Source organism: Pyrus communis, chromosome 9 (genome assembly GCF_963583255.1).
Source record: "Pyrus communis chromosome 9, drPyrComm1.1, whole genome shotgun sequence".
Lineage (NCBI taxonomy): Eukaryota > Viridiplantae > Streptophyta > Magnoliopsida > Rosales > Rosaceae > Pyrus > Pyrus communis.
Window position 1 is genome coordinate 125,620 of NC_084811.1, and position 26,858 is coordinate 152,477.

The 26,858-nt window shown below is 38.2% G+C and overlaps 5 protein-coding genes across 7 annotated transcripts; 1 reads left to right on the top strand and 4 right to left on the bottom strand.

The window, feature by feature from the left end:
• Nucleotides 1–241: 241 nt before the first annotated feature.
• LOC137745026 (small ribosomal subunit protein mS80 (rPPR6)-like) lies at nucleotides 242–2,656 on the bottom strand. The gene has a single exon (XM_068484876.1). It carries the CDS (start codon nucleotides 2,439–2,441, stop codon nucleotides 741–743), a length of 1,701 nt encoding a protein of 566 aa, XP_068340977.1. The 5' UTR covers nucleotides 2,442–2,656; the 3' UTR covers nucleotides 242–740.
• A 641-nt stretch (nucleotides 2,657–3,297) lies between these two features.
• On the bottom strand, nucleotides 3,298–8,291 carry LOC137745027 (splicing factor U2AF-associated protein 2-like). 2 transcript variants are annotated; one of them, XM_068484879.1, is made up of 14 exons: nucleotides 8,194–8,291; nucleotides 7,845–7,982; nucleotides 7,377–7,517; nucleotides 7,115–7,263; nucleotides 6,639–6,851; nucleotides 6,340–6,432; nucleotides 6,222–6,260; nucleotides 5,727–5,816; nucleotides 5,534–5,636; nucleotides 5,232–5,312; nucleotides 4,436–4,512; nucleotides 4,170–4,250; nucleotides 3,897–3,988; nucleotides 3,298–3,642 (listed from the first exon to the last, which is right to left on the bottom strand). In XM_068484879.1, exons 1-14 carry the CDS (start codon nucleotides 8,261–8,263, stop codon nucleotides 3,519–3,521), a joined length of 1,491 nt encoding a protein of 496 aa, XP_068340980.1. In that variant the 5' UTR covers nucleotides 8,264–8,291; the 3' UTR covers nucleotides 3,298–3,518. The 2 variants fall into 2 exon arrangements, with proteins under 2 accessions (XP_068340980.1, XP_068340978.1); XM_068484877.1 differs by having other exon boundaries at nucleotides 7,115–7,293.
• A 1,587-nt stretch (nucleotides 8,292–9,878) lies between these two features.
• Nucleotides 9,879–10,788, top strand: LOC137744675 (uncharacterized). The gene has a single exon (XM_068484446.1). It carries the CDS (start codon nucleotides 10,054–10,056, stop codon nucleotides 10,627–10,629), a length of 576 nt encoding a protein of 191 aa, XP_068340547.1. The 5' UTR covers nucleotides 9,879–10,053; the 3' UTR covers nucleotides 10,630–10,788.
• A 280-nt stretch (nucleotides 10,789–11,068) lies between these two features.
• Nucleotides 11,069–15,250, bottom strand: LOC137744674 (stearoyl-[acyl-carrier-protein] 9-desaturase, chloroplastic-like). Its single transcript, XM_068484445.1, has 3 exons — nucleotides 14,961–15,250; nucleotides 12,775–13,279; nucleotides 11,069–11,843 (listed from the first exon to the last, which is right to left on the bottom strand). The coding sequence occupies exons 1-3, from the start codon at nucleotides 15,074–15,076 to the stop codon at nucleotides 11,283–11,285; spliced, it is 1,182 nt and encodes a 393-aa protein (XP_068340546.1). The 5' UTR covers nucleotides 15,077–15,250; the 3' UTR covers nucleotides 11,069–11,282.
• A 3,740-nt stretch (nucleotides 15,251–18,990) lies between these two features.
• LOC137745398 (chromatin assembly factor 1 subunit FAS1) lies at nucleotides 18,991–25,487 on the bottom strand. Of its 2 annotated transcripts, none has more exons than XM_068485349.1 (12): nucleotides 24,695–25,487; nucleotides 24,158–24,257; nucleotides 22,904–23,051; nucleotides 22,689–22,812; nucleotides 22,254–22,621; nucleotides 21,852–22,172; nucleotides 21,082–21,163; nucleotides 20,869–21,006; nucleotides 20,178–20,591; nucleotides 19,811–19,948; nucleotides 19,564–19,609; nucleotides 18,991–19,474 (listed from the first exon to the last, which is right to left on the bottom strand). In XM_068485349.1, the coding sequence occupies exons 1-12, from the start codon at nucleotides 25,169–25,171 to the stop codon at nucleotides 19,323–19,325; spliced, it is 2,508 nt and encodes an 835-aa protein (XP_068341450.1). In that variant the 5' UTR covers nucleotides 25,172–25,487; the 3' UTR covers nucleotides 18,991–19,322. The 2 variants fall into 2 exon arrangements, with proteins under 2 accessions (XP_068341450.1, XP_068341451.1); XM_068485350.1 differs by having other exon boundaries at nucleotides 18,991–19,471; nucleotides 24,695–25,485.
• Between the last annotated feature and the right edge of the window lie 1,371 nt (nucleotides 25,488–26,858).

Consider the following 26,858-nt stretch of genomic DNA (forward strand, 5'->3'; position numbering starts at 1 on the left):
ATCGATCAGCAAATCAGCTTATATTGGACCTACCTAGCTACCTCGCTTGAACCTACCTAGCTTTGCAGAACATCTTCCGCCCTAACAGAAACATTTCTGTTCTCTGCTCTATAACGAATGCTTTTCAGATTTCAGATCTTCTAGAAGAAAATCACGTAAATAACCAGGCCAAGTTTACTCATACATGCACATTTAGAACACAACAGAAGAACTGAAACCCACTTGAGGACAGGGTTGCAACTGAAATAAAAGAAGCCGGAGGCACAATTAAACAAAATTTCCTCATTCAGAACAAATACTGCAACTTGCCTGAGCTTTAACTGCATCTACACAAGTAACATTAACCTTCGAATAGCATATAAGAACATAAATTACATCAAAATTCAAACAAGAAAAAAATTAAAAGGCATAAAATTCATAGTAAAAACGAAGCCAAAGACTGCAGTTATTTTACCCTGATATCAAGATGGAGCAAATGGGCACCCCGAAAATAAGAGCAAACTTGAATGTTGCAAGGAAGGGGACCAAGTCCCCAATTTTCAGGGGCGTGCCTCTGGCTTAGCTGTGAAGTTACCCAAGTGACCACTAAAAGATTTGAAAAAAATATCCAATCTTCATTTTCTATATGATTGAGATGGGAGATGTTTAACAAGCACCATGAACAGAACAAACTGCAAAGCTTCACTTTATTTTGCACAACTTCATTGTAGTATCCACATACCAAAAACCATATAACCTTTTTAGGCTTCTGCAATCTCTACTTCTCCCTCCTGCAGTTCCTTGACTGCTCTTATAAGACCCCTTGTAATCCCATTGAGATGCAACCCGTTATCCTTCATTTCTTCAAGCAGTTTCTCTGCCGTTTCCCAATCCAGAGCCTTAAGACAAAGAGATTGGACCAACTTATTGTACTCATCAACATTAGGTTGGACCCCAAAATGTTTCATCTCACCCAACAACTTCAAACCTTTGTCAAAATCTTCCAGTTTACAAAATCCACGGATGAGTGTATGGTAAGTCACAGGACCCAGTTTCGGATGCTTCTTTTTGGCTTGGGACAATATTTTACAAGCCTCCTCCATCTGACCCCCATTTACATAGCCACGTATAAGAACAGTGTAAGTATACACATCTGGTTTCAACCCCCTACTCTCCATTAGCTTCATCATCTCCATTGCCTCTCCCATATCCCCAGCCTTAGAATAACCATTGATAACCAAATTGAAAACTGCATTTCCTGGAGGTGGGCCCTCCCTTGTCATCTCAAGAAGCAATTGTTTGGCCCCATCAACATCTTTTATCCTGCACAATCCTTGAACAACAGTTGAAAAGGGCTTAATCCCATATTTCCGTGCCTCTCCAGATAAATCACCCAACATATCTAGAGCTAGTTTGACGGTTTCATCCTCCCTACAGAGTGAATTGATCAAAAGATTAACCGGCGAGCGTGGCAGGTCCTGTTTCTTCACCTTCACCGACAAATAAACCAAATGGGCATCTTTAGCATTTTTACCCTTGCAAAACCAAGATATGATCCTACCGACTCTCTCACCATCAGGCAAGGCTCCTGCATCAAGCATCTTCCCGCAAACAGACTGAGCCCAAACAAAAAATGAACGCCTGCAGAGTGCTTCAATTGTAAAGTAATATGAATCTGCATTCGGGACACATCCAAAACAAGCAAACTTGTTGAACACCTCAAAAGCAGCTTTCCCTTTACCCAATTTTGAGAATGAGGATATCAAGTCATTGAGAATTTCCAAATTCAACAGAGTATTTTCTTTCTCACCAATCTCCTCAACCAAATCCCACAAAAAGTATACATCTCTCTTCCTAACAAGGCCACTACATGTAGATCGTACAAGCGCATCGAGGACATGGGTAGTGACTCTAAAGTCGGGTTTCTCCTTCAAAGCCCACTTAATAAACCTAATCAAATTCTCACCCAAAACAAGCGGTGTTTGAACTAGTTTAACCACAAACTCAGGATGCAGAGTCAAATTTAAAGCATCAAAACTAGACTCAAGACTCCCACCAGCACTGCTCTGAAGGAGAGACAATACACTCTCCAGCTGCTGCAAATCAATCTCATAAACCTCTTCCCCTTTCCGCAACTCTACATAACCACCCTCCGAACCCTTTTCGTCCCCATCCCCATTCCCAGCGGCAAGATTGTCCAGCTGGGAATCACCATTTTCACCAAATCCCACGGGAAGCTCTTCTCCTTGAGCGGAATCAGAAGCGCTACGGATTTCTGAGAACTGAGAGAAGAACCTAGGGTTTTGGAATCTAGTCTGAAAATGGGGAGATTGATCAACTAGAGGAGGGGTTAGGGTTTTAGAGGAAAGCACCTTGTGGTTTGGATGAGCTGCGCGCAGCGTCCGTGCCGCCGCCCGCGTCGAAAGGGACGCTGCTCTTGCTGTCACTGCAGACCTCCACATCTTTGTCTATGGGTCTGCTCTGCGTGCCTAGTTTACTCAACTCAAACAGCGAGTGACCGTACTGTTCACATTCGAAAACCCTGATGTCTATGGGGAGATGGGGAGGACAAGTGCAGAAAATGAAACGTGGGCTTCTGCTCCCGGGTACGACCCGTATAACTAACTGCTCCTTCGTCAGGTTCTGGACTGTTAAGTTTTAACGTTAATCTCTTTGAAAACATCTTAAAAATTGTACAAAAAATATTATTGGGTAACATTACGAGAGGGCCTCCTCAGCATTTCTCCAAGTTTAAAATGTTTGGCCCGGCAATAATTAACATAAAGTTTTCATTTTTTCAAGTCTGTTCTAGTGAACATGGTTACAGCAACATCGACGTCCATCATCTTTTGGTGTTATAGGGAGGGATAGAAGTGGAACACGGTTAAACCATTACAAACCAGCGAAGTCCGCAGCATAACAGTCCTAAACTCCATTCAAGTTGGGAAGATGATTCTCACACACCTTTTTTTCTTCTCCTCCACGCCCCGTCTTACTTCTCTCTTGATTCTTAGGTCAAAGCTCCATAACTGTTACCCCAAAGTAAACCATTTTAGGTCAAGCTCGAAAGGCGGCGATATAGGGTTCCATGGTGGTAGGCGGATTGAAAGAAAAACAGGGAGAGAAACATTAAGGTGAAAGTTCTGGGGTTGGTGTCCATACAACCACTCGAGACAGAGACCTTTACAGACACAAAACTTCTTATCGTGAACAAAGAAAGATCAGAAACAGTTAAGTAAATCGAAAAATGACAACAAACTCGACTAGGTATCCAAGTTAGCAGCAAAGACCTTAATTAGGCAGAATATACAACATTACTTGCAATTTCAGAAACGCTTCTTTACTTTCTAAGCACTACGAGTATATTTCAACCTACAAGACCCGACTAAAACATCTTCACAATGGCCCTGTTCCAAATTCATAAATCCCGTGACAACAATTTCTACAAACAGTAAACGATCATCAGATGCCGGATCGTTTCACAAGGAATATTGATTCAGATGTATGACTAACATAACTATTGAGCATTGATATAAAACTCATTCAGCTTCAAGTTCGGCGCCAAACTGCTCTAACCGTGCAGCATCCTCATCCAGATTCCGGACAGAAGCATGGTTAACTAAACCATCATCCTCACTTGCACGTATTTGCCTACCGCCAAACCTAAATGAACATATGAAAAAAAGATTGTAATAATTAAATGTAGAACCAAAAGAAAATGGGAAAACTAAAAAACATTGGAAAACGAAAAAAAAGAGACAATTAAGTTCTCAGCAGCAAGAAAATTTTCAGCGCCATCACAAGTGGTGTACCAGCTCATATTTCCGGGAACACTGAAAAATCTCACAGCAGCACCATCTACCCAGCCTTACACAATAACGGCAATTGTAATTTACTAAACACACAATATTAATTACCATCTCCCATTCATCATTTCTATGCACTTTTGAGCATCATTCCTATCCTTGAATCTGACCAAAATAACTCCCTGGGGATGATTCTCACAAACCTACAAAAAAAAAAAAAAGGGAACCTGAGGATATTAGGAAAGGGAAAAGAAAAAAGAACATAGATAGACATGTATGCACAAATCACGGAGAATTTCTGAGTACCATTCTTCATCACACACACATGCTGTATCGGTAGTTTAGTCCTAGGCCAGGTTTACTTGCTTATGAAGGGTATATTACCTTCACTGAGTCCACTGGACCAAGCTTCGCACATTCCTCTTGAACGTCTGCCTGTAATTCTGGACCTAAATTTTCATCTGCCTGTAAACATTAAGAGAAAGGTAACCAGAACTGGATCAGAATGATAAAATAGCCTTCTCGCACAGGCTTTATATATTGAGAAAGTTGTGTGTGCAAATAAACATCAGCAACTATTGATCTGTCAATAAGTGTTACGCAGAAGGAAAAAATAAGTTTTCCAGCAGCATGGACAGCTATGAACTTACCCTCATTTCAGCAGGAGTGAACATGTAGCGAAGAACAACAGTAGCTGGAATTGACACCTTTTCATTGTCACGGCCGGCTGTTCAATAAGAAGAAAATGTGATCATATTATGAGTGTTGCAGAGCACATAAGGTAATTCATGCCAAAATTATGACAGAACATGTCCAGCAGGCTATGACGCATAGGCATATGCTAATTATCCACAGACATCCACATTACAGATTCACACTATGCTTCACTGTAAAACCAAAACACCAAGAAACTACTTGTGAAGCATAGGAATATGTATATGATCCGCAGAAATTTCCTCATGACTATAACAATGAACACACTGAGGGTAGAAGAAAACGTAGTTTGTATTCTAAAGGGGTGTGCTATACACACACCCCTTTTTACTTCTCACACACCCTTTCAATTTTCAGCTGTTGGATCAGAGGAATTGAAGAAGATCAAAGGACAGAAATTAACAAGGGGTGTGTGAGAAGTAAAAAGGGATGTGTGGATAGCACACCCCATTTTAAAACTCAAAATGTAGAACTTCTATAATATATGTCATATGATAAAACAAAAATGCATATTATTATTCACAAAGAGAGGGAACAACTAACTACAGAAGCTACGCATACTACATTTGGACAACAAGACTAGAAGCTTTAAGCATAAGTGCAAAGTAATCAAAATATGAGGTATTCCTTCCCCAGAATTAAGATATCTAATACAAGAAGCCTTCTAGTTATCAATCAGCATGAAAAATAAGGTTAAGTAAGAAAACAACTAATATTAAGATAATAACCTACCCCAGCCAAGCATCTTCTCTTCCACCTTCTTCAGTTTCTTTTTCCTCTTGTTGTCTGCTTGTTTGGCAACAAATGTGTCCCCTGGATACATAACAAAAGGTCATAAATAAATCAGAACACAATTGAAAGCTCATAATCTATGGCATGCTGTTGAAAATGTTTCTAATACTGTGTCGATGATGTTTTTAAGTAGTTCTCTCATTTGTCTATAAAGTAGCAAAAATGTTAAAATCTCAAACTAAAAATACAAAGCAAAAAACAGTTCAACCAATATCATCTGACTACTACGTATTAACAATTACCTTTCTGCTGAAACTTAGCTTGGGTGACTGACATAAAAACCTTGCCACCAGGGCGTAGAGGTGTTCCATCCAAAATTTGGGTAGCCAAAACAACCGATGGTTCCTATAGTACACATAAACACATCTAACAAGATACACAGATATGACATGTTACAATCACAAAGACCGCAAAAGTAATAAAAAGCATTGTTACCTTCATATATGTAACAAGTGCGTCTCCCTTTGTCTTTCCAGTCTCTTTGTCAACGTACAACTTCACACGAGGCTTTTTTGTTTCAGGATCCTATAAATTTCATTAATGAGTATCGAGTTTATAAGGTGTTAGGTATGAGAGCAGATATTTATCCATTAAGCTACGCAGTGCATAGATGTTCACACTTAGTATCATGATGCAATAACAAGGCCACTTTCCAATATAATTTGACAATAACTCTTAAGAAAAAGTCTAAGAATTTGGTTGCAAATAAACACTGGACTACAAAAAATAAAATTCATTATGCAAAATATGATTCAAAGCTATATAACGGATTGTTTTTTAACTCTAAACCTCAGATAAGTACTAGCATCTTTAAAAGTTTCCATTCCAAAAAGATTAATTCAATTGTGAGTTCAACTTTATTTAACCGTCAGGTACTAATCAACAAAGTAACAACATGAACTTTATGAAAAAAGAAGAAGAAAAATTTACCTCCTTTATAATCCCACATTTGGAAAAGACCTCTACCACCTGACGAATATCTCCAAAATTAGTAACATGCCCCAATAAATACAGAGGATGAAATCATGAAACAATGACAGTGACTTACTTCGTCGACTGTGGCGTCATCAGGCAATCCGGTTACATAAACATGTGTGTTGATCTTCAGCTCAAACCAACTATCAGGAGGTTTATTAGCTTCCTGAAAATACAAGGAAATAAGACAGGGGGGAGTCAACCATTACTGCTACATAAATCCTATACACATAGTTCATTTCCACTCTAGACTGGCATAACCGAATTTAATAATAGGATCCAATCACACATCCCCAGAAAATACAGTTTGATTAGCAGACTTTTGATGGAAAAAAAGAAAAGAAAAAAAAATTAAAAAAAAAGGGGGCAAACCTTCTTGTCAGCTTCCGTATCCAACAATTTCCTCTTAGAACTTTGATTGCCTTCTAACTCACTTCTACCATTGATATCATCTTCTTTGGAGGGATCAGAAGCCTTTACAGGTGCATTAACCTCTTCCCTTGCGGTGGCCTCAGAAATATTGGCAGCAGGGAAAACCTCCTCTTCTTGCAAAAATGTCATATCTTCTACTCCGAAAGCGCTATCCTATTAGATAATAGAAATTAAATCAGCCAAATATAAATTCAACAAATACACGACAAATTTTCAAGTTTGATTTCAAATTTTCCTATTTCATAAAATTGGAATAACATTCTATTCAAGGTTCATCAATGTGCAACCAAACAACAAAATCGACTTGCGTGTGTTCATTGGCAGGCTACCAGCTATCCCATGAACAGAAAAACCACTACAAACAATAAAATAAAATATAAGAAAAGCATAAGAAGTTGTAGAAACCATGAACCAACCTGAGGAACCCAGGCCCTAAGACCCCGATCCCACTTGTATGTAGTCCCATCATCATCGGTAAATTCTTCCTCACCCTCCGGGGGCATGGAAGGTCTGTCACTATCTGCTTGTTCTGTCTCACTAACCTGCTTCTGCCATTTGTCAAAGTCTTCCTCATCATAAGTTGGGATTGGGGGCACTGCAATGGAAGTGAATAAATTGTCAGTCTTGTAATTCATGGAAGTGATAATCCAATTCCAAAGAAGAAGAAAAATGATTGACCTGCGGTTGAAACATGAGGTACTTGGTCGTGGTGAGATATTGCAGTGACGAGGTCGGGAATGGAGGAGAGTGGCTGCCATGCGCATCTTCCTTGAGCCCAGACGAGCGTATGGAGGGTGAGGTAACCATTTGAGAAATGCTCTGTCGCAAAGTAAGCAAGCAAATTCGAAGTGAAATTGAACATGATAAGTGAGACTGAAAGATTGCTCTATTCGATTGATTACGAGTAGAACTTTTAATTGAGAGGAAGGAAACAATGTGCCAGTAAATTCAATTTCCATATTCAACATTACATAGCAATAAAGGTGAATCACTATTCTTCATTCTGCAAAGACAATTGAATGTTCATATTCGTATTCATACTATATATAATATACTACTACTACTATTATTATTATAGATTATAAATATTATAATATAAGGTGCTGCTAGGGTAAGGGTAGGGCAAGGCAAACAAAACAAACTCACCCCGCAGCTCCGAGAATGCGTAGGGACCAACATGCTGTTGATTTTCGCCCAGAATGAACCATCCTACTTCACTCAACTCTTCTTCCATCCCCAATCTTTTCTGCTCCCAACCTCCTGCTGCTGCTGCAACTCCAACTCCTACAAATCAAACCCAAATCAAATCACATCAAAAACCTTTTCTTTTATTCTATTCTTGCATTGTATTTGTTCATACAACGTTAATTATATGTATATATTTATACAGGTTCCAACTTCCAAGGGTTTTTTGCTCAACAACGATTAGGATTGAGGTCATTTTGCTAAACAACGAAAATTACAAAATATAAAGAAATAATTGCACGCCACGCACCCGATTGAATTTTCTGCGCTTGCTCTTCTTCTTCTAGCTGGTGATTCTGCGAGCCCTCCTCCAACGCCATCGTTTGCCTGCGACTCCGACTAACAGACCAAATTGTAAATCTAATGGTGTGTAATAATAAACTGATCGGAAAAAGGAACGGGAAACTTTGGGCTCTTTCCCATCACTTGGGCCTAATTGGTTCTTTTGGGTCCAAAATTTGCGACCTGACCCGTGGAGGTCCAAAGCCCTTCTACCCATAAACCAAATTCATTTACGGCCCATTCCTTGAATCTGAATTTAAATTTTTTTTTTTTTTTTTTTTTTGGCTCATAAAGAAAATTTCATTCAAATTGCCAACACTCTAGTACATCCAATTCCTCCACACTCAAAAGACAAGGCATTCTGAGCTCCAGCCGGGACACAAGAATCCCAAATGTGTAGGTTTTCAAACCAATAGAAGCTAAGACATCGGTCACAAAATTGGCTTCCCTAAGCACATGATTTTATTTGGCTTACTGAAGCAAGGCAACACACCATCAAACATCTTCCAAGATGAACTTAATATCTCAAAGAGCGTCACAAAACCCTTGGATAACATCAATAATAAGCTTGGAATCTCCTTTCACAATAATGTGGTTCAACCTTTTCCTTTTATTCAATCTCATAGCCTCACGAAGAGCCAAGGCATCCGCCACAAAAATAGTGTTTTCTCCTAGGTTCAACACACCAGCGATTATAGGATTACCTTGAGCATTCCTTATAATAAAGCCTCTCGCCGCAACCTCGTTGACAACAGAACCATCAAAATGTATTTTAACAAAAGGGGTTTTGGGCAAGACCACTTAATCCGGTTACTTATTCCCTTATTTCTCTTGTTGTTATTTTCTGTATTAGCTTTAAAGTAGGATGACGCAGTTGTCATTGAGTAGTTAAAAGACCTATTTGCATTTGGTTTATCATTCCTAAACCATGTTTTTAAATGTGTGATTACAAATCCTTATGTTTTAGTCAATTTTATTGAACAGATAAACTTTTGTTTACAAGTGAAGAAAAACATTACTCATTTTATACAATCATGTCCGTTACAATTTTATTGGTAATTAATGTGCGTTGATGAGGTGCTTTTGATTTATATAGAGGTTGTCATTTTTTGGTTGGAGGAAGAGCTACAACTTTGAACGTAGGTAATTCAAATACATAAATAAGTTTTGCTTTCATATATATATATATATATATATATATATATATATTGATCAAAATTACTAGGGTTGGATGAGAACTAGAAATAATAGGATTACTTGTCCAAAAGCAAGGAGTAATACTGTTTGCAAGAAAAGTTTTCTCGATAGTGCGACTGAATTATAATAATAGTTTCATCTTACCCCTTGAATCCTAGTCAATTCAATATTGCAAGAGCATATAAATAATGTGAAGATGTAACAGAATAATTGAATCAGACAAAAACAAATAAAGAGCAAAAATTAATCAAGTAGCCGTTACAAAAGCTTGGTAATATTTAACTTTGGTCCCAACGCCAACGGTCATATTTCTGATCCTCACGAACAAGAAGTCGCATATTTGATTTGGGAGCCTCTCACATCACACTTGACAGCCAAAAGAAAAGGTGACCGTTAGCCCTCCACTCCGCTAACCCCATTTTTATATATAAATACATAGGGATTTTGCCCCACAATCTGAAATCCTGAATCATAAACCTCTCTCTCTCTCTCTCTCTCTCTCTCTCTCTCTCTCTCTCGATTAGGAAAAGGGGAATATCAGCTTTGAGAAATCCCAGATCCATCTAGTATTGTATTTAGTGGGTACAGTCTACAAATTAGGCACACACATACATTCGATAATTGTTCGGAAATGGGTGGCATGTCGATGAATGTGGCGAAGTTGGGAGGAGCAAGGTCAGAGTCGGCATACCACACCCACAAGGTGTTCCTGCTGAGCAACTACATTTTGCTGGGAGCAGCCTCCAGCTGCATCTTCCTGACGCTGTCTCTGCGGCTGCTGCCGTCGGTGTGCGGCTTCTTCTTGATCCTGCTCCACGTGCTGACAATTGCCGGGGCCATCTCGGGATGCGCGGCAGCGGGGAGAAGGTCGAGCTCCAAGTGGTACGGAGCGCACATGGTGTCGACGGTACTGACGGCGATATTCCAAGGGTCGGTAGCGGTGCTGGTGTTCACGAGGACGGGGGACTTTCTCGGGGAGCTCAAGTCGTACGTAAGGGAAGAGGATGGGAGTGTGATTCTGAAATTGGCAGGAGGGCTGAGCGTGGTGATATTCTGCTTGGAGTGGGTGGTGCTCACACTCGCCTTCTTCCTGAGGTACTATGCCTCTGTTGAGGGAAGTGGTGCTGGTGCTGGTACGAGGAGTTCCAAGGTGCAACAAGCAGCTGACGAGGATTTGAAGGACTGGCCATGGCCCTTCCAAGTCTGACACGGAACATCAAACATACAACAACTGCACTTCGGCAGAGGCTCCTTTGATTTCATATTATAATTATATTCTATAAAATATCCCCCTTATCATAATATATGTATATGTGCTGCTACCGCTGCTTATTATTATGTAGTAATTAATTCGTTGATTCAAATTCAATAGCTCGCTCGCTCGCTCGCTCGCTCGAAAATTTGTAATTACCAGTTTTGGAATTGTTGTGGCTGGCAGTGGCTGGGTTGGGACTGCTAGTATTTTGAATTATTTACAGAATAAAATCATTCACCCTCCAACCGACGGATGGACGATATCATCACAAGAGAAGGCAAATCATTCAATTACTTCATAAACTGAAGCGAACCAGAAATAATCATCATTCACTCTCAAGGGAAAGGGAAAGCAGAAGCAGCACAATCCTTCCTCATTCATTCATAAACACATTCATTCATTCATTCATTCTAAAGGGAAAACGAAACCAACACAATCCTTACTCTCCCTTTTTTTTTTTTTCTTTTTCTTTTTTTTTTGTTCTAGTTTCTAGGTAGGATGACAAATAAGACAAAATAAACAGTGCATCAACAAAAAGCCCTACCGAAATTACTCTCTCTACCAGACACGGTAGGATATGGGGATAGTTGGGGCGGGGGACCTGCTTAAACCTTTACTTCCCTACCAAAAATCCAGCTGAATGGAACAAGGGATGAAGCCTTGGTCCTTCCCTGTGCTCTTTCCTCCAACCTCCTGATTCTCTGTGGCAATTTACACACAAAATCTTGCGCCTTGCGTCCCTCACCAGAAAGACCAGTCAACTTCTCCACATTCCATCTTCCAACCAAAAACTCCAATATATCAGCATAATCCCTGGCAGTATACACCTCAAGCCTCTGGGCAACAGCTGAGAAATGATCAAACAGATTATCATCCTGACCATCGTACATCAAGTGGGCAGGCATTGATATCTTTTTCTTCATCATGTCAGCTAAGGCCAACACAGTGCCATCTGGATCAATCTCAAACAGCTTTTCCACAATCTTTGTATACGCAGTTTCATGGCGCTTTTCATCCGAGGCAATGGTGCCGCATATCTGAGCCAATTTCAGGTCCCCATGCTCTTTGGCTTGCCTGGCTGTGTTCCCATGGGAGATGAATGTTGCCCTCTCTTGGAATGAAGTGTAAATGAACCCAAGGTAGGGATTGTTCTCTGTTTTAGGATCCTACAGAATACGCAAAATTGAAAACCAAAATAGTATAAATGTAATATTAATATTTATAATAATAATAATAAAAGTAACAATAGTCATGGTAATAACAGTATAAACAGAAAATTTCAGCTACGTTTAACAAGCGTAAGCTGTGCAGAGTTTAAATCAAGCAACCAAAATAGGAGAGGGGGAGAATGGGGTAGATGTTCTTTCTTAAGAATCTTCTGTCAGCGTGTGTGTGCTTGTGTGTCTATTCTAAATCATCGTAGTGATAACTCATGAGATTACATCCATGAAAATAAGTGACAATCATGCAGGTACAACATTCTAATCAAGGTAATCTCTTAATGGCTATTCCTCGAAATAGTTTGTTAACTCAATAAGTCACACATAAATGCTTCATTTTCCAAGCCGACATGAGATAATAGACAACCATTTTGTTCATAATCATCACCAGAAATTTAAACATCCCTTTTTTTTTACATCAAGGAATTGATAATTAGACATGCCCTTAAAAACTCGAGCATCAACTAGACTAGAATTCCACAACGGTTACAATGCAGAGGTTCTCTGAGGTGCCATAAGCATAGTATTATAAATGAACATAAAGAAAGTCTTCCATATACGCCGGAAATTTAGGACCTCGTGTACTATTAACATTTCATGACTTGTTCTCATCTTCCCTACTGTAATATATTTATGACCAGCTGAAAAGTTTTAAGCATCCCAAACTCCAGTCAGCAAATAATGTAAAAGAAAAAAAGAAGATAACAATTGCATTGCCCCTTAGTTCACAAGTTTGTATCCTTCAAGATTAATATAACTTCAAAATCTTAGCTACAATGTTGAAATTCCTAAGCGTGGACTCAGAAATGTCTCAAAAAAATATCACGGTCCAAAAAATAACAAAAACAGACAAAATGAGAGGAAACAAAGAACTCACCATTCCAGATCCAATAAGGTACTGAATTGTTTTCTCGATTTGTCTCATATCTACTCGTCCAGAGAGATAAAGATACTTGTTAAGAAGATCACCATGCCTATTCTCTTCAGCAGTCCACGCCCTGGTCCAAATAGCCCAGGAAGTAAGGCTTGCACCAGTCTCATCCCGAACTCCATCTAGGGTATTAAGCATTGTCTGGTACGTTGGAAGGGCTTCTTCTGTGATCATATCACCAACCAACACAACAAAGTAATCATCAGGAATTTCCCTTGCTCTTTCCCTCAACTCCTTAACTTGCTCCTCGAATCCATCTGACTCAGGAAGTGGAAGAAAATCTTGTGGTTGCCAACATTTCTCAACAGGCTTTAGGTGCACCAAGATGTTATTCTCAGCCCAATCCTCTAATGACTTGAAGATCTCAATCTGTTGAGGAGGCATTGAATGAGTCACCTGAACATGTACCTCACGTGGAGGGCCAAAAGACTTCTTCAGATTCTCAGTCTCTCTGTAAAAAACAGGAGAAAAGATCTAAAATTGGTATGCTTCAATTACTGAATCTAACAACCTCATAGTTCTCTATATAACTATATAGAGGTGGGAGAGAGAGCGTACATAGAGTAATACAAAGTTAACAAAAAGAAGAACCGAGCAAGAGACTAAGATTGCCGATTGAGGTGGGTGGAGAGGAGAGGGAGGGAGAGAGTGAGAGTGAACAGAGATGTAAGCTCGTCTAAGAAGACGCGAACAAACATGACCAACCACAATACAGAACAGAGAAATCAAATATACAGGCAGTTATCAAATTCAGAAGTGAAACTGAACAGAAGAAACCGTAGTTGTTGCTCACGGTGTAACAGCTAAAACTGAAAACTTGAGAACATGGACATAGTGGATTTCATGGATACCACTGCAAATCTCAATAAGAATACCACTAACCATATCAACAAGTATGACACGTACACGCTTGAAAATATAAGGAATAATTGTCTAGCACAATGAAAACAATGACCCGACAACCTACATTGCACGAACCCATAAAATGATATATAATTAACAAACAAGCAAATGCGTAGACTCAAACATTAAGCACACAAAAAGGGCCATTTAGTTTTTAGTTTTAGTTCACTTTTTTGTGCTAGAGATATGGGGAAAGTTTATGGGGGAAAGAAGGATGAAGAAGAGTTGTCTGAATGAAGTAGAGAAAATGTATGAGGAAAAGTACACAAAATGAAAACTAAAAACCAAAAACTATTTTAAAGCTGTTTTTATTTTCATTCATTATTCTTTGTTTCTTCTTCTCCCTCCCACCAACTTTCTTCATTTACCCTTTCTCCCATATTCTTTCTCCATAACTCTTTGATAGCAAGTACTCGGAGAAATACAAAACAACAAATTGCACAAAAAAAAAAAAAAAAGAAACGGGGGGAACTGATGCATTATACTTGTATATGAAATAACATATACTGAATAAATCGATTAAATAAATGAAACTAGTCAACTTACAGGACACAGTTCAAAAAGAAAGAGAAACTCAAGAAATCAGATCTACAGCTCAACTAATGTAAGAAATAGTTAAATAACACACGCATGCCTTCAGATTGAAAACAACAAACAGAAAACCTACTAGTGATTTTCATAAATAACAGAAAAACTTTTAAAATATCCCAGCAAGATCAATAGAATATATTCAATAGCAATAAGAGCACAAAGAGGATTTTATTAATTTTTTCAGAAAATAAGGTTCAAAAAACATCCAATCATCATTAGAAGTTCTTTTATATGTCCTGCAGCAAAAATTGAACTGCGAACCATGCATGCAGGTGAAAGAAAAAAGGAATTGGCTAACAACCAGTTCCCAAAAATTAAACAAAAAATAAAATAGGAATAAAATAAATTTCAATTACGTCCACAAACCTCAATAATAACAAAATATTTCTCAAAATGCATACAAAATGAATGAGATTAACGCAAAATAGAAGCCCAGAAATCCAAAAACGGCCTCTATTCAGCTGAATTAACATAAACCTTTCGCAAAGTAAAAACCCAGATCAGCAGAATGGTTAAAAATTCGTTCTTGGCGATACCCATTTGCATTTTCGCCAAGTGGGCATCCGAGACCCCAAGATGATCAGCCGCGCACACATGCGATGAAAATGCAGAAATGAATTGAATAGAAGGAAACTCACTTGGTGGAGGAGTGAAGAGTGGAGGCCATGACGATTTTGGGAGATCTGAGATTGTGGGACTTGGCAGTGAGGCTGTGAGACGGGAAGGTCAGCATCGAATTCAGACTCACAGCCATTGGTTCTTTCTCTCTAAGCTTTCTTTCCCTCTCTCGAGCGTTCCGCTTTCGTGAATCTCGGAGAAGTGCTAATTGCGAGAGTTGGTTTCAGGTTATGTGACGTGAGGCTCTCAGTGGGAGAGAAGGGGAAGGCAACGCGACGAGAGAAGGACACCCGCAACCAAACGAGGAAATGTTTGGCGAGGGAGACGGCAAGTTTCTTTATTTAAAGTTACCTAGTTTCGATAAGGGCCACTCATTCCCACCAAATCACGTCATTGCCACTTTATTTTTCGGGCAGTCGGTTGGCTTTGGCTTTGCTTTCTTTCGTTCCTTCCATTTTTTTTTTTTTTCGGGAATTTGCAAAATTGTGTGATTTTTTTTTTAACAAACAATATTATTTATATTATAAAGAAATGAACGAGGTGGGCTAAATAAAAGTCTAATTCCTCCTACAAATATCTTACAAATTTTAATATACAATTTCATACAATTACATAATATATTTTATTCACGTAGTATAATATGAATGTACGTCATACATAATATTGATCAATGAGTGCCCAACACTCACACCTATTCATTTAACACGAATCCTCGTATATGAACATCTCGATGCACCGTGTCTCCATCCCCATTACACTACATGTAGAACGAGTTAAACTACAAATCGGCAAGGAGCACCCTAGTGTACCGATTGGTAAAAGAAGTCCTCATCTTAGCAAGGCAACTCAGGCGAACCATATTAATAGGGGTTTTCATGCTAATGATCGAGAGGAAAGGATCTCGTATGGGCAAAGTACCATTTCTTTCAGATTAACAAGGAAATCTATCATTCTTCTGATCGGTCTAAAAGTTTATTGTAGGAACAAGGGCCTCTTGTACGAATTGGAGAATCGCCTTGTAAAGAGGCCTAGTGTAAAGAACATTCATCGTAACCATCGATAAGCAAGACAACCCCCAATGAAGAGCCCCCATGTGGTGATATATCATTGGTCCCTCCAGTAATTAATCAATGCAAAGCCCCACATTCAATGTTATAGTCAGGATTTTCTAATAATGAGGTCATAATATTAATAAAAATAAAATAAAAAAAAGAGCTTCCTTGAGTCATTTTGTCGAGCATCTTGTGGGCACATGTCAATTCATATCAACATATGTCCAAAGTTTATGCCAACTTATGTCGACAACTACTATTATTTGTAGAGACTTGTCTAGGGTGGATGCAGGATATTGTGGAGTAATGTTGAAGACTAACAAGAATTTTCAACTAAAGTATTTCATCGGGCACATTATCGCACAATAGAGTCGAACACGAGAAGAAATGAAAGGCAAATATTATGGAAGAAAATAGAAGAAGTAGGAGGATGAAGTTGTAGTTTAGTTTGCTTAGTTGTTTGTAGAGGTCAAATACAATACATAAACAAATATATATAGAATTTTCAAAATTATTGGGATCAAGAACAACTATAACTTCATGGTGGTTCTTCCACTGCCCCCATTTGTCCCAACTTGGAACCCACATGCTCGGTGATAGATGTCACCACGGTAATCTTGTTTCTAGTGTTTCATATGAGAAACCACGGTAATCTTGTTTCTAGTGTTTCATACGAGAAATTATCCCAACTTCAAATCCACAAAAAGAGTTTATTATTCTCCTTGAGAGTAATCACAATTTACCTAGCCTAAACCATGTCAACTTGAGTAATCACAATTTACCTACCCTAAACCATATTTATTTTGCATCGATAGTTATTATAACACGAATCATGATATAATATAAATATATGTATTGTAATATAAGTAAACTAGTAACATGATATGGTGGCCAAACCGCCACATCCAAAACCTCTCGACTCAAAAACTTCAAAAGTTAAAGTTTTTAAAATTTTCAATTATCGAATGAAATAACTTCAATTTTCTCTAAGAAAAGAAAAAAAACATACACACGCATATATATGCTCATCACCTAGTGGTCTCGTTTGTGGAGAATTGGATTTGAGTGGATAGCACATTACAGAAATTTTGACCGAATTGTGACGGAATGATCACATTGGTTTGCAACACTCATTTTTAGGGGCTACCTTGATTGTTTTCAATTTCAAATACCATCTTGATAAGATGGATCAATTTCAAGGACTATTTATGATAAAAACCATTTCTAAATTGACCACATAGCTTTAATTTCTTATCCAAACAAGGGGAGTGCACGCTTATATTATATCAAAAAGGTGTGCGAAGAGTATTTTCCATATACATATACATTTGTGTGGTTGGCCATTAATTAGGTTGCTAACAATAATTAGGGTAAAATTTTCACAAAGAAACTTGCAAGTGAGAGATATTCGGTCCGATTCTCGTTAAAAGTAAATTTGAATCACATTATTACTAGCTCATTGTAAGGCTTAATCCAATCCCTTAGCTCATAGTTAAGATAATATCGTTTGCTAAAATAAAATAAAATTGACCGGAAGAGTTTAGGAGCCACGTGTGCTTGTAAATTGAGCTAGAATTAGGGATAAATAGGTATGTGGTGAACCATGAACATAACATGCAATTCGTAACGGCGAAAAATACTCATATTTGTGTGATCTTGTGGAGTTTTAGTTCTCATTAATTGTCCTCTTTAAATAATTAATAGTTTAATGCACTAAAACTATGTCAAAAGTAAAGAAAAACAATGAACATAACACAACCACTAGGTCATGGCGTCATTTTTCATGTCAACAAAATATGAGACGAGAGAAATCATTAAACTTTTGTTTCATGATGAGGTGAGACCCATTCTATACAGAGATAATCAAAAAAATGTAAATTACCTCTACGGACTAGGATTCTCTGCCTTGGTAATTCTCTCTCCCTTCATTCCTTCTTTGTTTCCAGCAGTTTATTCTATTACAAAAGTGATTCAAAGCTCAAGGTTCAGCCACGTTCCCACAACAACAGCACGATAGCAATATCCCATGGTTAATGGCGTTGATTATGCACAGACCGGCTTTGTATCATCTCCGTATTGTTGCAAGGTGAACCACATGTAAACATATACAACATACAAAGTCATCGTACAAGTGTTACAAATTGATGGGCTTTTCTTTTGGTAAACAAAATAAAAAATGAAATGGTATTAAGGGGCGAAACTACAGAGAAAGTAGCAGCAGCCAGCGTTGGAGTTGGAGAGTTGGATTTGGATTTGGAGCAAAACAGAATGATAGAATATAGAAGATTGAATCTAATCCAGTCTAATCATTGACAGAAAACAAAATCATACAATATAAACAGAAAATTGCAGCCGAAATTCATGAAGAGGCATTTCCATTTAAGGCCTTGAAAAGGTGGACAATTCCCAAAGATAAACAAGTAGTAGTAAAACCAATCGGCAGCAATGGGTCGGATCAGTTGTCTGGTACTGGTAGACTGGTAGTGGTGGGTAGAGAAGAAGAAAAAAGCCACAATCTCCCACCTGTCTTTTCCTTCCAATTCAATTTTGTTGTCGACGACAAGTCGGTCAGTCTACAAAGCAAGCAAGGAAAATTGGTTTGACTTATGCTTTTGCTGCTTTAAATCTTCTGGGACAAAAGCATCCTCAAAATTCATTCATTGTCAATGCTTTTCCACCAATAACCCACCCAGCCACTACCCATTACGAATCCATACATATATGATTGCCACTCTCTTAATATACAAGAATGATACTCATTAATTAACAAAAGTTTTAACAAAATACCTTCGGTACTGACGAAAAAACACATTTTTATCTTTTCTTAATACTATTCACTAAACCTTTATTTGCTCTTTTTCATTAAAATTTAAAAAAAAAATTTAACTTTTCGTTAATTTTCCTTTAATTAATTACTCACTAACCACCCCAAAATTTACTTATTATGTTGAAAAGTCAATCACTAGTAGATACATACATCTCTTCATTTCAACCCGCTTATTTCTCTTTCTCCTTAAAACTTTCCTCAATAGTCCCAAAACAAGATTACTAGTAGGAGGATTACTAGTATTATCCAGCTGTAAATACAAACCCAGAAAAAATTTCTACCACCGGTAATGGAACGCCAGTGAATTCTGTTTTGCTATCTGAATTCTCAGACACAGATTTTACATCAAACCCCATCTATACTACATGGGATTTCAGAGATACATGCTGCTAGTAAATAGTATTAGCATACATAACATGCCACTCACCAAAACACAGCCATGTAACCCGTCCCGTATATTACATAACATTATGGGTAACTAAAACAAGAGGCTACAGATGTTCCTACGTGCAACTCTGATGCCCTTCTGCAGAACTTGCCTTCCCAGCTAGCTGAGGTGAATTTTCATTAGGATTAAAGCTTTTACCAGCAGGCGGCAAGCACCTTTTCGAGAAAAACATAGCTATACTCTTGCTCCGCCCAGCACTCTTTTCTGCTAATCACAGATGAATATTAGTCTCAAATGAATACATTAACCAGGTTCATGATGGTAAACACCATTTATCTGAACACGGTTACCCATACCAGGAGATATTGACAAGCCAACTTTCTCCAAAATTTCTTTCTTCACCTGCATTAAGATGACCGTATATTAGCAAACCATAACTTCTTACATATATTAGACTGAGCCAAAGAGGCATATCTCACTCCCAAAAGACAAAACTGCAAGATCTCAAATATTCAAGACTTCGCATGTGTCTGTGCATGTGTGTGCGCAAGTGGATCTTGAAAGGAGCCGGAATGGCACTCAACCGAGTCATGAGTCATTAACCTGCCAGCGGTTATCCACAAAATCCGATATCTCACGCACTTTATTCCTTAACTGAGACTTTGATGCAGCTGGGAACTTGTGTTGCAAAGTTTGTAACACCTTATTGATGCTCTGTGAGCATGATTGAATGACAGAAACCTGAAAATTGCAAAGATTATTCTTATTAGCCAACCGTTGGCACCATTAAGAAACAGGTTTAAACAAAGCAAAATTATTTATGAAGCTATCCCCAACCACTCCTTTTAGTTTTTCACTTTAAACTAATACTAAGTTTAGGATGCAGTACCAATGAAACAGCACATGTAAACTGGAAACAATCTCATAAAAGGTTTCTGAATTAAACCGTAGAAACAAATTCACTACTTACGATTGTAGGCAAATCTGATTCTGGTATAGCTGTCACAGCAGAGGTTGATTTAATACAGCGACTGCCACTTAAAAGACAAACTTCTTGGTTGTCTTCTTGTATGCCATCAACTGATATCTCCACATGTGAGTGACCAGGAAATACATGCATACTCAGAGCTTGCAAGCACATCTGTTCCAGCTTAAGAGTACCATTAAGATCTTCAGCCTTTACCAAAGAGACCTTGTCATGCGCCAAATTTGATATAATTAAAGGCTGATTTTTCTGAAGAGCACGTTCTGTCAAATTTCCTAAATATTTTTGCTGTCGAAGCAATATAGAGAATTTTTCACTCTCTAAATCTTGCTTAATTCTGGGTGAGCTTCTGGTTTCCTCAAATGTTGTATCAGTTTCCATCCTGTCCACTTGTACACCCTGCATGCATAAAATAGCAAGTTTCACAAATAGATACTTTCATATAAAGGTAATTTAAATGAGGAGAATGGACAACATTTCACTCATCAATAACAGGCAGAACCGAGAAAGATTCGGAAAGGAAATGTTATGCCCATGGAATTACTCTATGGCAATGGCTTTCATACGGACACAAGCACAACCACCAAATTTTGGTGGACATACACAATGATCATCCAAAGCATTATCATAAGGGTGAAAAGTAACTTCACAACGTCAACCAATCACAGTTTCTCACCTCATTTTCCGAGAGATACCCGTCAGGTACAAGAAAGCCATCTTCACCTTCATCTTCATCATCAGGTTTTGAACACCCCTCTTCCAAGCTTTCTTCATCGTCTTTATCACAATCTGAGAGGTTTTCACCAGGCTCCTCCTGGATAATGACAGAGTCATTAGTGACAATCATCTCCTACATATCAACTACATTGTATGAAAAGAGTCATATTACCTCTTCCCACTCCTCATCGCTATCAACATCATAATCCAAGTCTGGGTCCCTCCTAAAAGGGTGGCAAGGTCCAACAACACGACTGAAAGACAACATTACAATAAAAACGATCAGTGTCATATTTGAGCACACAGCAGTTAAGCATTCTAGACATCACATAAGACAAAATGTCATGATTTAATTTCATTACTGCATAAAAAGACAACAAAAATGAAATTTACAAAAGGGAACTGTTATTAGCACTCCAAAAATCTCTTTCTACACTCCTCACAAGTGTATTGTTCTTTCTATTTATAGAAAATTTGGAGTGCAAAATGAGTTTTTGGAGTGCGAAAAACAATTCCCTTACAAAATATACACTACATAAATTTAGATACAAATAGACAAATAAAACTTGTAAAGTACTCAAATGATGTAATTTCTTGCTTCCCTTTTACCTTTGTGCCCAAGAATTTCCAATTAAAAGTGTTCAATAAAAATGTGATACCAACTAATCAGGGTCAGCTACAGAAAGACACAAATATAAACAGACTATGTGCCAGCCTGTGGGTTATATGTCAACATTGGCATGTTCCCAAAAACTTACTTGACGATTGACAAACGATATGTGCTTTCTGAAACTTCAAGCAGTCATTAAAGTTAAATGATCAAAAAGTGGAGACACTGTGCAGGTTGACTGTTATAGACCTTGAGCCATACAATATGTTCTTAAAATATCTCACGTAAGTCTCACACTCCAAAAACAAAATCCATGAAGGAGATTAACTCACCTTTTCTTAGGCCATATACCATAAAATGCAGGTCTACAGCTTTTATCAAATTGTAAAAGCTGTTTTCCCCGCTTGCATATTTTAACAGCAGCAAGAGAACAATCTGTATTAATCTGACATGATTTATCATTAGAAACTTGTTCTCCCCATCTATCAGCTAGTTTCTCAGTGCTTAAATCGTCCACATGAACTAGCTCTTTACTGGTTGTAAGCTTGAGTTCCTTAACTAGTTCAGTCTTAGGCTTCTGACGTCGGCCCCAGTGTTGGTTTCTGTTTGAACAAATATAATGACCAATGTGACGCCAAGAAGACAAGTGTGACCTGCAATATGTGAAGAAACTATCTCACTTTGAGACGAATACATCTTTATTGATATATGGTTTGAATATTGATAATACCAACCTGCGTACATCCTCGGCATTAATCTCTACATTAGATGAAAGAGTGCTGTCCATTGACTGAGTGACTACATCAGGCATATTTTCACTGTTTTTACTCAATGATTCAGAGACAATTGTTTTAGTTGGGAACTGGTCATTCTGGCACGCTGAGCTGGTTTTACTTCTTTTGACAAACCGTTCCATAATTGAAGCTTGTTTTTTTATGGAAAGTTTTTTTTTCAATTCAGCTTCTTCCTTTTCTCGATGGCGTTGTTCTCTTTCAGCATCTTCTTGCTGCTTCCTCTGCAGTTTCCTCATTTCAGACTCTTCTTTTTCACGACGCTTTCCATCTTTTTCTGACTCCCCTTGCAGCCGCTTTAACTCTTTCTCCTGAAATACTTCTAAATTTCATGACATTACAACTAGGAAACACAAAAGGTATCAAAAAATAACTTACACTTTGCAACTCTTCCTTTTGACGCTCACGTTCCAATTTTTTTTTCTCTTTCTCAGCCTCTCGTTTATCTCTCTCCATTTGTTTCATTAGTAGTTTTTCTTCTCTTTTTGCTTCCTTCTTTGCCCTACGACAAATAGGTAAACAAAATAAAGACCTTAATGAATATAAAATGTAAAATAGAAACACTCTTACTGATACTCGCAGAATATACATACATGTCTGCACCATTTTTCACTGATAAGCGATCGATTAACGATCGAATCTTTTCCTCAGACAGCGCTTTATCAAGCTGTTCTGATGCCTTCGTCAGGTCATGTATGTAATTTTGATCGCTCTCGGAATTTTGTAGCGCCATTGTCATTGCTAACATAAATATATATGTCAGTGACTCATCTTACAATAAAAACACGAAAGAACTTAATGAAGATGACAGTGTAGGAATTAAAGGTGCACAACGGTTCAAGTCTTCCTGGAGTCATGTACAAAGAAAAACCAACTTTTATTTCATTTCATAGCCACATGAAAATGAATTAGATAAACCTTCTTCAGTGAGCTGAAGTGAATTCAAGTGCACATAGTGTATAACTAACAAGACACTAGACGAGAGTTCCCAAAGTTGAAGAAACATGATCAGCGATTCAGCAGGCAGAAAAGGTTGGTGCGTACTACTTTGCATCAGTTTTAATTACTCTACACTCTTATTCATTTTATTTCTCAGTGGTATGTCAATACCCTATAAAGAATAAAGAAATAAAATCTATAATTGGGAAAGATAATCCGTATAATATGGGACCATGCCCCTTAAGAAGCGTTATAAAATGTTATGATAGTTAATTGGAAATATCAACCTAAAGCAGATGAATGTAAGTAGTCCCTTCCTGTCTTTATTGTCTGCATCATCCTCTTTTCTAGTTTCCACTTTGTTTCCCTCTTTTCAGTTCGGGTACAAGCACACTTTCTCTGATCCTATCCTTGTCTGACCCCAAAATCTGTATTAAGTAAATGAAAGACTACCCCTCGACCCCAGAACCCTTCATCTCTCAGTTTACGTTAGAAATCAAGAAGTGTTTATGCATGGCTAGTCACATCACAAGTAGTCTTCAAGCCAGATACATTATGTGCATATGAGAAAGCATAACATGATTTTTTTTCCTCGGTATATATATAGCCTCAGCAAGCACTTAAATTACAAAAACACAGAAGACAGGGAATACAACTAGATCAAGATTACAAGATTTTAAAGAATATATTGGTACCACAGCGACAGAGAATGCCGCTGGAGACAATAATTATGTTGACAATAAGAATTAGATGAAGCAATCTGTTTTGTGGTGACAACCTTCATGTGATTCATGTATTGCAAAACTAAACACAACAAAGATAAAATACATTGCATCCCTGCTCATTATTAGTAAGGACTGCATAAGCAAACCAAAACCAGCCATCTATGTAAGGAAGCATATATATACCAGAAACAGCAGTAACCCTCTCATGGATTTTTCTTCGACAAGTACGCCTAATATTCAATACTCCTCGCACAGATGCTGGCATCAACTTTACATCTCTTGTCTAAATAATACATAAGAAAACATAATAACTTATTAAATCAAAGATAAGATAAATACTGCAGCATAGAAAGTTCACAAACAGCAACAATTAGTAGGCGGCCCAACAATACGCAAGCAACAAGCAAGCAGTAGCTATAGGCAACATCTCAAAAGAGAAAAAAACTATGGGTGAACATAGAATTGCCAAATATTCAGAAACAAAGTTAAACTACCAGGGTATGCAGTTTTTCTCTCCAAGCACCACATTAAAGCTCACAACGGAACAGCAATTAAATTCAGACCTAAACAGCAATCTAAATACAATTTCACATGAACAAAAACATACCCAATAAGAACAACACAAATTCATAAATATATCACCACAAATTCAGGAAAATACACAAAATAGATGGGCAAATATTGAATCTTGACAAAAAGTCAAAACTATACAAACATTACCTCCCAACACCAAAGACAGGACTCGGACTCGTCCTCCAACACATCAGCATCAACATTTGGCACGCCGTACATCACTCTTTGCCCAACAAAGAGCACAATGCTCTTCACATAGGCCAAAGTCACATTCCCAAGAACCTCATTGCCGTTCTTGACCTTGTCGAAGACCTCCTCAACAAGCTTGGACAATGGCAGGCCACTCTCTTCGATCAAAGCCCCAATGACCGAATTCACATTGTTCCCATACTGCTTCGGATCCAAATCTAATTTCTGATCCATCACTTCCTTGTAGTACCCAAACAACCCATCAAGCTGCTTGCGAAAAGATTCAATCTTCGCCCTTTTCGCCTCGACTCCCAAACATTCTGGGTCCAAACTAGCCCTCTTTCGCTTCTGGGTCTTCCTCACATGATCTTGGTTGGTAGATTTCTGGCTGCTCGGGTCATCTCCGCCGTCGATTACCGCCACTTCACACATCATTCTTAAGAGCTTAGAGCTAGAAAAGTCCGATTCAGTCAAACCCCAGATGAAATCCACAGATACGAATCCCGAACTCCCACGGAAGTTGGACAGGACGGGTAAAGGCGCTGTTTGTGTCAATTGGATTGGGGATTAGGAAGAAAAACGAGATAAGACTCCGAAACCCTAACGAGAGAGAAGTAATGGCTTTTCGGATAAATATTCACAAACAAAAAACCTTCTTTGAGATTTTTTTGTTTTCTGGAAAAGAAAAGGCAACGGTAGTGGAGGCAGAGAGCGGCAATTAGATAAATAGATTAACAAGTTTTTGATCCAAGAGCTAACAAATTTCTTTTCTCTAAATAGTGTAAAATGATTTCCAGGGCGATTTAATTTCCTCTTTTTCTGCTTTTTGGGATAAATTTCTTTTTCCTAATTGTCATAATTTTTCTTTCTCCCGCCAAATTGGTTTGCCTTAAAATTCCCGCTTAGGGTGGATTTTGATTTTCGCGCCTGAATGCCATTGCATTTGAGCGGTAACTGGAATTGCCGCGCCGGGACGGACAATATTTGGGCCTTGAACGGTCACGAGCCTTTATTCTACGCGGCACAATACAATATCAAAACCTGTAATTTTTTTTTTTCTTGAACAAAAAAACCTGTATTTTTTTTTATCTCACCAAACACTTAACTAAAACTGATTATCAAACATTCAATATTCTAGCATCCAACGCCCTTCTTCTCCTTCACTACTGGCAGAGCGGAGGCACAAACCACAAAGGGTTCATTTGTTTGGCCTCACAAACAGTCTCTGGACTAGACTACATATTAACATAATCTTGTGTTTGTTAAGTGGAGAGAATAAGTTAAAAATGAGATTAAAGGGGACAAGCAAGGATTAACTCCCTCGTTAATAAGACCCGTCGAGAACCATGAGATTTGCGGGGACTAACTCCCTCGAGTCTCTCTCTGCTCTATTCTCTTTCTGCTCCACCAAGATCTAATCCAATTGGGGCCCAATAATCCCCTTCGACAAGTTCATTCACCCACAAGGGTTGTTGGATTTCAACGTCTCAAAAATCGCCTTCGCATATCTAGACCTATCCAAAGTTGGGCTCCTCCTTCTCTCCTTCTCCTCTGGAACTTTCTCTCTGGGAATCTCGGGATTTTCAGGTTTCGTTCAATTCAAACTTCGTTCGGATTCGATGGAAAAGGTCAGTCCATTGATGGACCAAAAAAAGGGGATTTTTTTTTGGGGGGGGGTGGAAGTCAGTGACGTCTTAGAGAGAGAGAGAGAGAGAGGGTGGAGAGGTGCATAATTAATCTGGAACTCTCTCTCTGGGAATCGAGATTTAAATGGTCCAACGAAGATGTCAAATTTTAAGTGGAATGTCAAGTATTCAAATTTGAAGATAGGAATAAACTTCAACTGATATGTTAATCCTATGTAAATTGACATATGAATTTTCATATGTTAAATTTTTCGTGTTTCTTTGTCGGAGCAAATTCCAAATAAACATTGGAGCACCCAGAGAACGCTATTGATCACCGCTAAGTTGGATTAAGGTAAAAGGATCTTGGGGGCCTCTATAATGATTCAAAATAATGATCTTAGTAAGCTTGTGTTCATGTGTACTGCTATACCTATATGCAAATAGTTATGACCCTTTTGCATATGTTGGTGTTGAGAGAGTAGTTGAAAATATAA

Excerpts from the sequence above, each read along its gene's own strand:
- LOC137745026 (XM_068484876.1), bottom strand. The coding sequence starts at position 2,441 with ATGTGGAGGTCTGCAGTGACAGCAAGAGCAGCGTCCCTTTCGACGCGG.
- LOC137745027 (XM_068484877.1), bottom strand. The coding sequence starts at position 8,263 with ATGGCGTTGGAGGAGGGCTCGCAGAATCACCAGCTAGAAGAAGAAGAG. Across the intron at positions 6,261-6,339 it reads ATGACGCCACAGTCGACGAA|GTGGTAGAGGTCTTTTCCAA; the intron begins GTAAGTCACTGT and ends GATATTCGTCAG. Across the intron at positions 3,643-3,896 it reads GAAATGATGAATGGGAGATG|GTTTGGCGGTAGGCAAATAC; the intron begins GTAATTAATATT and ends ATGTTCATTTAG.
- LOC137744675 (XM_068484446.1), top strand. The coding sequence starts at position 10,054 with ATGGGTGGCATGTCGATGAATGTGGCGAAGTTGGGAGGAGCAAGGTCA.
- LOC137744674 (XM_068484445.1), bottom strand. The coding sequence starts at position 15,076 with ATGGCTGTGAGTCTGAATTCGATGCTGACCTTCCCGTCTCACAGCCTC. Across the intron at positions 13,280-14,960 it reads ACTCTTCACTCCTCCACCAA|AGAGACTGAGAATCTGAAGA; the intron begins GTGAGTTTCCTT and ends TGTTTTTTACAG. Across the intron at positions 11,844-12,774 it reads ACCTTATTGGATCTGGAATG|GATCCTAAAACAGAGAACAA; the intron begins GTGAGTTCTTTG and ends CGTATTCTGTAG.
- LOC137745398 (XM_068485349.1), bottom strand. The coding sequence starts at position 25,171 with ATGATGTGTGAAGTGGCGGTAATCGACGGCGGAGATGACCCGAGCAGC. Across the intron at positions 21,164-21,851 it reads GGTATATGGCCTAAGAAAAG|TCGTGTTGTTGGACCTTGCC; the intron begins GTGAGTTAATCT and ends GTTGTCTTTCAG. Across the intron at positions 20,592-20,868 it reads GGTATCTCTCGGAAAATGAG|GGTGTACAAGTGGACAGGAT; the intron begins GTGAGAAACTGT and ends TTATGCATGCAG.